The sequence below is a fragment of the Typopeltis vanoorti genome, chromosome 6, assembly GCF_054136105.1.
Source record: "Typopeltis vanoorti isolate ZY-2024b chromosome 6, IOZ_Tvanoo_1.0, whole genome shotgun sequence".
Lineage (NCBI taxonomy): Eukaryota > Metazoa > Arthropoda > Arachnida > Uropygi > Thelyphonidae > Typopeltis > Typopeltis vanoorti.
This window is the reverse complement of record NC_143554.1, coordinates 49,807,576-49,819,984: the sequence shown is the minus strand read 5'-3', so window position 1 is coordinate 49,819,984 and position 12,409 is coordinate 49,807,576. Positions and strand designations below refer to the sequence as shown.

General features: G+C 34.9%; 1 protein-coding gene across 3 annotated transcripts in view; it reads left to right on the top strand.

Annotated features, from left to right (window-relative positions):
* The window catches only part of LOC150105441 (peroxisomal carnitine O-octanoyltransferase-like), a 311,316-nt gene that overhangs the window by 139,929 nt on the left and 158,978 nt on the right, over positions 1–12,409 (top strand). For all 3 annotated transcript variants that reach the window (XM_090394815.1, XM_090394814.1, XM_090394813.1), the window contains exon 5: positions 1,497–1,621. In XM_090394815.1, the coding sequence (XP_090250941.1) occupies positions 1,497–1,621 (125 nt within the window). The remainder of the gene's footprint in view (positions 1–1,496; positions 1,622–12,409) is intronic.

The following is a 12,409-nucleotide window of genomic DNA, read 5'->3' as shown; positions in this document are numbered from 1 at the left end:
GTTGGATCAGTGACAGGCTGTCAGATAGGTATCAAAAGTTATATGGGGGGTGCAGTATCCCAAAAGAGGAAGGTCACTAGTGCTGTACCACATGAATCAGTCTTAGGACCATTGTTGTTCACTTTGTATATTAACGATATTGGGATGGGTTTTACTAGTGATATGCAGCTGTTTGTTTGCAGATGATGTAAACTGGAGAAAGCAATGCAGAGTCTAGCATATATTATGGTCTTAGAGGCGTATGTGAATAGATTGTATGAATGGGCAGGTAAGACGGAAGACGTCTTAAGCTTGGGTGGAAATAATTAAACTTTGCATTGTGTATCGAAGGCCGATGCTTGCTCGTCTAGTCAAAGTTACCTTGTCTCGCTCAGTTGCAGGAGCTTCCAGGTCCTCACTGCAGCACTGTGATTTCATGCGCGTGCATAGCCATTTCCACTCTCTTCACGTTGTCTTGAACACAGCCCATACACAGTCAAAGTAGCTTTAGCCAGTGAGCTTCAGCCAGCCTTTACAAGTGTGCATGTTGCTTTGGAAAATTAAGTTACAACCAACTTTTTATGACGATGTTATTGACCAATTCATAAAGAAGAACCATAGGGTAGACTTTGTATTCAAGTAGCTAAATTGAAAAAAGATAGAATATCATTTGTAAAATAAATGTTGTATTTGTATGATTAAATGTACATAAATTTTTAAATATAATTTTAATTATATTTAGATATTTATTTAAATATTTAGATATATTTAAATATATTATATATAATTTTAAATGGTTAGTAATTCATTATTCTGCTTATCAGACTTCAATCACACCTCTCACTCCCTGAATGATAACAAGAGCAAGCATGAATTTCAAGACCAGCATTCACCCCTGGTGCACACTTATGGTATAACTAAATATTAGCTTTCAATTTAAAAAAAAAATTGTAATATTACCTACTAAAAAGTGTGAAGTGAAAGTGCAACTTTTTTATTTTTTTGCCATAGAGAAGCATGATACCATGTAGTTTCTCTGAAACATGAAGAAGTTATAAAAATCAAGTGGATATTAAATCCAGCATTATTTCAGAGCCGAATACAGAAAGTATAAAAGGTTCATGTGAAATTTGACCAGTGAGCTTATGGGAATACACTCGCCAGCATTTATGAGTTGCCCTAGCCCGACATGATCACTATGCCCAAGTATCCATAGAGATCATGTCTCCTATAACGTTCTGGCTAGGGCATAAATGCTGGCAAATGTATTCCCATAATAAGCTCTCTGGTCAGATTTCATACGAAACTTTTATAGTTTCTGTATTCGCTTTGAAATAATGCTGGATTTAATATTCACTTGAGTTTTATAATTTTGCATCACTGAACTGAAGCCTTTTGGCTCTTTATTTTAGTAAAAAAATGAGGAAGTTAATTTGAGTAGCTTACTTTCATTTCAGTAAAAAATTAATATAATTAATAATAATATAATATAATTTACTTAAATTTTTTATTTTTAGAGAACAGGTTAAACCTCATTATTCACAGAATATTCCATGGTCTATGTGCCAATTTCGAAGACTTTTCAACACTGCTCGTATCCCAGGAGAAACTATAGATCATATAAGGACAATGTTTAAAACTGGTAAGTAAATAGTGAATTATATTTAATTTTAATTTTTTTTTTAATTTAGAGGTTATTTTAACAAACAAATGAATTAAAATTAGGAATCCTTTCTCTCTTACACACACTCATGGGATTCTTTTAATAGTTTCAAAAGCTGGTTTGCTCTGGTTGCCAGCATAGTTCTGTTAAATTTGGATGATCATCTTAATCATTGGAATTGCATATGTAACCTTACTGTAACCTAAGACTTTTCCTTTGATCAGAAAAGTCTTAGATTCAGTTTTCATCATGACATGCAAAATTTTTATATGGGCTTTTTCATTTGAAGGTGAAAACATATGCAATTAACAGACAGAGATTATACTCTATGTGGTGGGTTATGTAGTGTAGACAGTGGCCTCTTGGGATTAGTCCTTGGGTTCCAGGGAGATGTCATGTAACTAATAATAATAATCACCATTTCAACTTTCTTTTCTTTCCAATGTCTTAACACACACACACATGCACACACAATAATTTCTCAATTAGTTCATTTTTTTGGGAAAAGAATTTGCTGGTTAGGTAACTGAGAACACTTAAATAAATCCAGAGTAATATAGTGTTCTAAGATTGAAATGATTTGCTAATTGATTTAAGGATTGTTGCCAAGGGTTTAGTTATTTGAAGGTTAAATAATTGAGCATCACTGTATAGACAAACACATACATTGAAGATATGTTCACTAATTGCAGACATTTTTTCAGTATATATATATATATATATATATATATCATCCCCACTCTTAAGAAATTGCAAAACCTATGGCACATCAGTACTATTGGTAGTTAAGAGGGAAGATATCTCTTGATATATTTTTGGACAATTTTGGACAGGTTGTGCATGCAGTTTTCAGTTCATCTAGAGTGATTGGGTTTTCTAAGTGGTTCCTATCTGTTGCAGAGATTCTTTTTATTTCTTTCAGTAATTGGTGAATGGCATGAAGGGATGTTCCTGTAGAGTTGTATGTATTCTTGTAGTGTTGTAGGATTTCAGAAGTGATTTTAATTGGATCTTCTGTGATGCTGCCATCTTGAAGTCTAATAGAGGAGATGCAGTTTGCTGCCTAGTATTTTTTTTCCAAAGAGAAAAAATATTTTGTGGGGACATCTGAAAGATTTATTTGTGTATGCCATGATCTAAGTAGGGCGCCTTTTGCAGATAATTCTGAGTGTCTTTGCATGGCTTGGAGGGCTGATTGATATTCAGGGCTTTCTTCTTTGAGATACTTGAGCTGTTCTTCAAGTTGTCTGATGCTAATGTTTCTCTGTTGATTCTTCTAGTGACTGTAGATCTGCGTAAAGGATTTTATTTCTGATTTTAGGTGGAGCCACCATGTTTTCATTGGTTCTGTATTCCCCCTAAGTGAGTGAGGTTAGTTATGTATTTTATATATATTATGAGTGTTTGTTATGTATTCTGAATCTTTCAGGAGGGTATTGTTGAAGATCCAATAGGCACTTCCTGATTTGGATGCTTCCAACGATAATGAAAGTTGGAGCTTGATGAAGCAATGATCTGAGATGTAGGAAGGAATGTGTGAGATGTTTCTAACTAGAGGAACAGTATGTTTGGAAATGTAGTATCTATCCAGTCGTGCTTGGTAGAGTGGCCTATTAGTTGCTGTGATTGCTGACTTCCATGTGTAGGACTTCTTATCTTGATGTTGATGCCAGAAGATGTCACTTACCAGTGTTTGAAGTTGGTTTATTAATGAGCTGCGATGTTCAGTGCATTGAAGTCTGTCTTTTTCTTGGTCAAGAGTGCAATTAAAGTCTCCAGCTATTATGGTACTTGGTCAATATAGAAAGACTTTTTTGAATGTTGAACGTTTATTTTCCACTTGGTTAGATTATAATAAATTTGGTTTAATCCTTTATCCAAGTGTGAGCAAACAAAGTTTGCACCTGAAAATATCTTCAGGACTGAATATGGTGTTGTACTACCTTACTGGGGTACCTTACCCCAGTGAGATGGTACAACACCATATTCAGTCCTGAAGATATTTTCAGGTGCAAACTTTGTTGGCTTGGATAAAGGATTAAACTAAATTTATTATGGTTTTGAATGAAATCCAAAATTTGTGATGCCATAGCATCCTGCTGTGGTATGTAGATATTGAACACACATGCAGGGTATTATGGTTGGGTGCTTTCATGTGAGCATACAAGGCGGATCCTGGTATATCAGCAATCACTTTTAGTTTGTAGGGAGATTGATGACGATTCACCTAAGCTAGCTCCTGCTCCATGATGTTGTTGGATTGCAGAGTGATATAGGTCATAAGGCCACTCTTCCCATCTTCTAGATAAATTGGATGAGGAGTTGATATTTGTTTCTTGCAGAAGTATTAGGTCTAGAAATATGATTAGAAATATGATGTTTTTGTACCTGGTCAAGGGCTATTCTATTGTGTAAAGCAGAGGCACATCATCTTGCATTGAGAGAAAAAAGGCTTAACAACATTATCTTTATGAAAGTTTAATTATTAGGTTGAATCTAATATTGGTCCTAGTATTGTGTTTCTAGCCCATTAATCAGGTTGTAGATTCACTTACTGCTGTTAACCTCTGCTCTGATCTTTTTACATTTCAATTTTGAGCATAGATCCTGAAGTTGAGATATTAGTTAAAGGATTCTTGTGGTGTATTTAAGGGCTATAGTTAATTTGTGAAGGGAGCCTTGCGCTTTCTGTATCAAGGATGACAGCTGCTTCATGATTAGGGGACCCTCAGTGTGGGGAAGTTCCCCCTCAGCTTCTTCCTCTTCTAAGTCATCATGTGGGAGTACAGTTTCCTCATCGTCTGGGAACTCTGTTTCTCCTTGGCTGACTGCAGCTGATTTAAAGACCATTTTGAGTAGTTTCTTCTATCGGATGAGGTTTTGAATTATGGGAGGCTGAGTTGGTGATTCTGGTTGTTGTGTCTGGGGATTGCTTTTAATTAGTTCATCCGGGATTTTCTTGGCTCTGAAATTCGTGACGGGGAGAGAATTTTTGGTTTGCTTTTTCCTATGCTTGAATTTTCTTTATGTATGTTGTTCTTTTCAACTGGTTTGCTATTCTGGACTGGGATATTTGTTGATGAATCCTTGGTAATATAGGGACATTGTTTCCTAATGTGACCCTCTTCATGACAGAAGAAGCACTGTAATGAGAAAGATAAGTAGAAAGTGTAGGTTATTCCATTTATGTCCGTGTTGATTAATTTTGGGAGGTTGTGTATTGTGTCATTGTTTGGAAAGTGCATTAATGCCTGTCTTCGAAAGCTTTTAACATGGGCGAATTTGGGCATTTTCGTGACTGCTGATAATGTGCGTATTTTTCCTGTGACAGAACCGTATCTTAATAACATGGATCTGATGAGTTGATGTGGAATTTCAGGGGGAACATTTGATATGGTTACTTTTGTCAGGGCCAGTGCTGTTGGGGCTGCTTCAGAGTGATAATCGCCGATATTGACGCCCTTTTTTTTTTGCAGTACAGTTTGTGCCTATGAGTCTCCTTTCCCTACCCATCTTGCTTTCCTGTTCTCCCATCATTATCTCTCACACTACTATTATTTTTATTTAAAACCACTGAAGTCTCATCACTCATCATTTCCTCCTCTCTCTCTCTCCTGATGTTTTGCTTCACTTCTTATTCTGATCGACTCATTTTGCACATCTTGCATCCTGACAATTACACTGTCTGTCAGTCTATCATTTGCTTTCGTTTCATCAGCTATATTTTCTTTCACTTGTGCACGGTGATCTATGCAGTCTTTTGCTTCCCCAAGTTCGTTTGCTTCTATTCTGTGATTTATACAGTCATTTTCTCCTACAAGTACATACTCTTTCATTCCATAATGCAGAACTGACTGATCACATTATTGACATTACATCATGAAAAGTTAGCCTGGCAAGTGTTGACCATTTTTTCTAGTTGAGATAAACTGATTTGTCTTTTCTCACACTCTTGACATACCCACTTTCATCTCTGTTCAGTCCCTTCAACAAACATACTCTACACGTTCTGCTAACATGTGTATGTTGCATTCACAAAAATGAACCATTCTCAAAAAGTCCATCCTGTTAATTACATTTGATATTCACACTTCACAAAGTGCAGATCTTGTTCGTACTACTGACAAGAACTTGTTCATTTCACTCTCTTATCTATCAAAGATACTCACTGCAGCTGCATTTTAGAGGAATTATGTAAAGAAATGCTTCTTCCAATTTTTATGTATGCATCTCATGTAATTTATGAGTTTTTCTCCTCATCTGAAGTATTTGAAGAAAGCATCTAGAAGACGACTCACTAACGGAGTCCTAATGGAGTCTTTGACTTATTATTATAATTATTATTTTACATAACACCTCCAGGCAGTTCAAAGGACTCATCAAGGGAGGGCACCTACTCTACAACTCTGTCTCCACCAATTACAACGACCCGCAACTATCATCATCATCCACACCAACGCCATCTACTAATTTGTGTTTAACAACATCAGTAGTATCTGACACAAGTTATTTACATTTCATGTCATTCTGAAACTGTTCTGCTACTGGACATATCTGTTTTTGAATTCTGTAAATGGTTTATTGAATTTAGTTTTATAATAGGCTATATTAAAGAGGCACTTCAAGTGTCCAAACATTTTAGAATTAATTTTTATTTGGAAAACAGCTAGAGGGTATGTTTCTGGCCAAGTCTATGCCACAGCATTTTTTTTTTCTTTGAAAATTGAAGTCTCATGAAACAAATATTTCTACTTTAAAAACTGGGAATTTTTTTCCCACTTTAAATATCCAGAGAAGACTGTCAGCAGTCCTCCCAGGATATTTTCTATACACTACAGGATGCAATTTTGTCTTTGTAGCACATCCACTTGAATTCCTTGAGCCATTTGTCTTTAAAATGTGTCTTGATTTTTAGTTGATGATACAATAGAGCTGTTTTTGTCAGTATTTTTAGCATATTTTGGTGCCTTACCTTTGCCTTCAGTTTTGCACTTCACCAAAGGTGTAGTTTGCATTTCCTTTAATTTATTGTCCATAACAAAGGGATTTATATAGATTATTAATAAAATTTTGTCAGTATTGTTAGCAAATTTGGTGCTTTACCTTTGCCTTCAGTTTTGCACTTCACAGAAGTTGTAGCTTGCATTTCCTTTAATATATTTTCCATAACAAAGGGATTTATATAGATTATTGATAAAATAATTTATTAGGAAAGACAAACAAGTTTATTTCAACTACAAAAAATGGTCAACACTTGCAATGGAGTCAGGCTATTTAAAAAACATAATATCTAATATCGTTATTTAAAAAACATAATATCTTAATTTTACAAGATATTATGGTTTTTAAATAACACTACTAAAAAGCCTTTTCATCATTGATGTTCAAGCATGTAATTACACTAAACTCATTCATGTTATGAATTGAGAATATATTCTTAATGGCACTACTGCATTATAGGTAGCAGCATGATTTCTTAAAGGTTAAAGAGTGTTTTTGGAGAATTACAGTTGGCAGTGAAACAAATGAAATTGATCTAGATTAAATTTATCATTATTATTATTATTTTGGAAGTTTTTTTTTTCCACTTGGTTAGACTATAATAAATTTAGTTTAATCCTTTATCCAAGTGTCTGTGTTTTTGGAGTTTGACCTGTACTCGAACATTCAATAAAGGTCGAAAGCATTCTGGGTAATGGCCCTTCCCTTAATGCATAGCATTATATGTGTCTGCAAGGATATGTGCTTTGCATTATGGGAGATACTAAGACAAGGAGTAATGAGAGCTTGGTCCATCTTTACCACGAGTATTGAAAGAAATTGAAATTGAAAGAAATAATGTCGTAATTTGCGCATTTATTTATTATTGTCTGGTCTTCCATCTTGTGTGTGTAAATCAATCAAAATTATGCCTATTTTTTGCCAGATCATCAAAAAAATTAAAACAATATATTTTTAGTGGGCCGCAGAATTTTAGGCGGAAAAACATCCAGAATATGTTGTTTGAAATTTTTCATAAGGTAATTATCTAGTATTGGGGAAAAGATGGGGGGGGGAACCCCATAGCTGTTCCCTCTATCTGCTTGTACATTTCTGGTAGCTAAAATATCCTCAATTAATGACAGAGTCAAATAATTTTACAATATCAGGAAGAAAGTTGTTATGATATAATTCAGTCTTATCTGTCAGATGGATATTTGCGAAGAGTGAGACTACATTAGATCATCTGTAGGTTGTAAGGATAAACCTGAAATTTTATTCCTAAAATCTATTGAATTTTTTAAGGAGGAGGCAAAGATTCCAGTAAATGCAGACACCCAAAGACAAATAATCTCTTTCTTATCCTAGAGTTTCCAGTGTTTCTAGTACCTATCTAATCTTCTTTCTGCATTTACTGGAAAATGCAGAAAGAAGGCATTTTTTCCTTCATAAAAAATTCAATAGATTTTAAGAATAAAATTTTAGGATTATCCTTACACCTCCCATAGATCTTGTAGTAAGTTTTAATATAGTCTCACTCTTTATAAATATCCCTCTGACAGATACGATTGAATTATTTCAATGACTTTCTTCCTGATATTGGTAGAGTTCCAAGGGAGTGGAAAGAGGGCAAAATAATCCCTTTGCATAAGGGATGTTCTAAGACTACAGTAGTAAATTATAGACCAATCAGTATCTCAGGCATGGTGGTAAAAGTACTAGAAAAATTGGTAAAAAAGAGAATCCAAGAATGGGTAGATAAAAATATGATACTGTATGAGGGTCAGCATGGCTTTGTGAAGGTTCGGTCATGCCTTAGTAATGTACTAACTTTTTATAACAGTGTAACAGATGAGATGGATAAAGGAAATGGCTACACGGTGATTTTGCTAGTTTTGCAAAGGCATCTGACAGAATACCACATGGAATTCTGTTATGCAAATTAGAACAAATGGGGATGGATATGACACTGGTTAAGTGGATAAGAGGATGGCTGCTGCACAGATATCAAAAAGTGGTATATGGAGGTGAAGAATCGAGGTGAAAACAGGTGACTAGTGGTATGCCACAAAGCTCAGTGCTGGGACCATTGCCTTTTAATTTGTACATAAATGATATAGGAAATAACCTGAAAGGAAATATTCAGCTGATGATGCAAAATTAGGTAGAGTAAATGTTAATTAAGGTGATGTGGAGAGCTTGCAGGACAATTTAAATAGGCTGTCAGTTTGGGCAAAGTTAATGAGAATCAGTTTAATGTCGAGAAATGTAAAGTTTTGCATTTTGGGATAAATAGATTACAAGCCATGGATGAAGCAAGAGATTTAAGGGTGATGATAGACAGAGAGTTAATGTTCAGAAGACATATTGCTAAGGTAGCCCATAAGATTACTTGGCTACTGAAGAACACATTAATAAGTATATAAGGAAGTTGTCATTCCTCTTTATAAGGCCTTGATATGCCCATATCTAGATTACTGTGCAAAGTATGGTCCCCTGGATTTCTTGCTGGGATGAGGAAGCGAGTGACCAAGATGGTGAGTGGCCTGTAGAATGTTCCCTATGAAGATAGATTGAAAGTGTGTGAATTGCAGAAGTTGGTTGATAAGAGAAAAAGAACAGATATGATAGAAACATTTAAGTTACTTAAAGGGTTTTATAGGACAGATGCAAGGAAAATGTTTCACTACTTGGCTAGAGGGTCCAGAACAAGGGGGTCATCCCTCAAAGTTGAATAAAGATGTTGTTAGTAGGGGTGTGAGGACTAGTTTTTTGCTTGGAAAGTTGCGAATGAGTGGTATGGATTGCCAGGGTCAGTCGTGAGTGCTTTGTCTGTTAATGGGTTCAAGGAGAGGTGTGATAGATTGGGTTCTTCGGACTCCATGGAAGAGGAAGTGATGGAGAGGATTCAAAGTGACCAAGATGGTGAGTGACCTTTGGAATGCTCCCTATGAGGATAGAGAAAAAGAGGGGGGGATATAATAGAAACATTTAAGTTGCTTAAAGGGTTTTATAGGATAGACACGGGAAATTTTCACCACTTGGCTAGAGGGACCAGAACAAGAAATCTTTCCTGGAAGTTGAATAATGGTGTAGTTGGCAAGGGTGTGAGGACTAGATTTTTGCTTGGAGAGTTGTGAATGAGTGGAATGGATTTCCAGGGTCAGTTGGTGCTTTGTCTGTTCAAGGAGAGGTATGATAGATTCTGTGTGATAGACCGTGTTCTTCGGACTCCATGGAGGTGCCCATATAATAATAATAAAATATAATATTGTAAAATTATTTGACTTTGTCATTAATTCAGGATACTTTAGCTGCCAGAATGTAAATCACAAAAATAAATCACACATACATTGTAAATGTGGAAGAGTCAATAATGTCAGTTACACACATTCTGCTTAATCATGCAAGGAATCTTTATAAGAACTTTGCAGTTGTCTGAAGATGAATTGGTTGATGCTAGGCAGTACTGGTGGTATGTTTTTTTGTTATGATTTATTTATTTATTCACCAAATATTTTCCTCACATGAAACAGACAAACTAGCTGGGATGGAAAGTGCACCTTTACTCAGACAACATGCATAATATATTAGCCTTATTGCCTCAGCCATAATATCAGGTAATCTTTATTTACATAATTTTAGTTACAAAATTAATAACAGAAAACTCACGTACAAAGATTATTTAATAGTATAATTTTCACCTGTGTGTCACAGGCATCTTCAGTACATTTCAAGCTCAAATTGGAATTCTCAGTTATTGTTTAATTTGAGCTTAAAATGTACTGAAGATGCCTGTAACACATAGGTGAAAAGTATACTATTAAATAATCTTTGTACGTGAGTTTTCCATTATTAATTTTGTATCGATATGTCTACTCACGGTATATCTCTTTTAAAACTTATAATGCTAGTTATCTGTGAGCAGTGTTCAAGTAGTTCTGTCAGCAACTTGCCACTGTTTCCTGTAAAGTGAATTTTCTCTGCATTTTCTGTTCGCTGAGACTTTTTGCATGCAGTTCTGCAAATTTTCAATTCTTAGGATTGACAATTCAAATTTTATTTGCATAGCCATGTCATTATTGAGTACACAAAGATGATTGTGATATACCTCTATAAGGCATATTTTTATGACAATTAAGTCATATTTTATTTTTGTCTGGTGTCATTTCTGTCTTTTTTAGTTAGTAAAATTATTTCATTTTTTAAAGAATAATTGCTTATTCTATATATTTTGCAATTGTCTGTTTTAATACTTGGAATAAACTGTATTTGGTGAAATTTTGTTTGTTTTCTTCTCTCTTTATTGCTCATGCTAGCAGTTTCTTCACATACTTGTAGATCATATGATTATTGCCTTTAGGAAGAGAATGAATAATGCATTGTTAAGTTTGTATTATAACAGTTAATTTTGAACATTAATTTTTGTTCACTGTGTAGAAAAATACTTCCTGAACAGTGTTTTAATATGTATTTAGATTGTGTTGTTAGAAGATAAATAGATACTAGTCTGGCTGACCATGTGAATAATGTATTTTCTTTCTCAACAACAGGTTGAGAAAGAAAATTCATGGCCAAAGTGGGTTTGAATCTCACTTTGGCCATGAATGTCTGTGAATGTTTTAGGTGGTATTGATTTTAGGTGGTATGAATTTCAGGCTTCTAATAAGCAGGATAGTGTCACCCAGTGTGATTGCTACTCTGCTTGATGGAAATCCTACCTATGAAAAAAAGGGTTTCATGTTTGGAACTTTTTTCATGGGTAGGATTTCTCATAAAAGATGGTGTGTGTGTGTGGGGGGGGGAGATCTATCATGTGTATTTGTTAAATCTTTGTGTACATCTGATTCTGTCGCATAAACACCACACTTTTATTGTATGCATCCTGAACAGATAGGTATGCCCATGTATATTATTATAGCATCCATAATCAATTAAATGAAATTATTATCATCATCAGCATCATCATATCAACCTTCATTGAGTCAGCAGACTCATTGTGGGATGTTCATCAACTAGCAACATAGTGGTCATATTACATCTTACAGTCCTCAACACTCCTGATATTAACAGGGCATTCTGGTAATGTGTTCTACTCACCCACAATTCTCCATGTAAATAATCTACCTCTTATGCCCTTTTCACCACACTTTTACATAACTTCCATGACTTCTTGTTCTTCCTCTCTTTTTTATAATCTATGTATTAATCTGATAAAATCCCCTCATGAATATCTCTATCATATCATATCATCTCTTCTTCCACCAAAGTAGGCAATTTACATTCCTTTAATCTCTCTCCATACCCAGCATTTCAGATTCCTGATATTGCTCGAGTCATTCATCTCTGGCCCTTCTTCAATGTTTCCACATCACAGTGAAACCTAAGTGACCAAATATGAGCATAATAATACAAGTGTGATCTGAACAATTCTTTATATAGTGACACAACCACCATTGACCTTATCCATACTTATCTATGAACTCTGCTTATTATGATAAGCAGAGCATTAGCAATGCAGTGTATAGTTCATGCAACACTTGCTATGTGTCCTTTAAACTTCATTGGACTGATTCTTCTTCTTCTCATGGAAAGGCTTAGACGTTGGTTATGCATTTTCACTGTATAATTTAAGGAAATTACAGAGTACTTGGATATACATTAAAATAAATTTTAATATATTTCTATATTTCGGCAACGTCACGTTGCCATTTTCAAGAACTTAAGTACAAGACACGTGCACGCAGGCACAACAAACAGTAAGTGAGGAAGAAGTAGGAAGCTAAA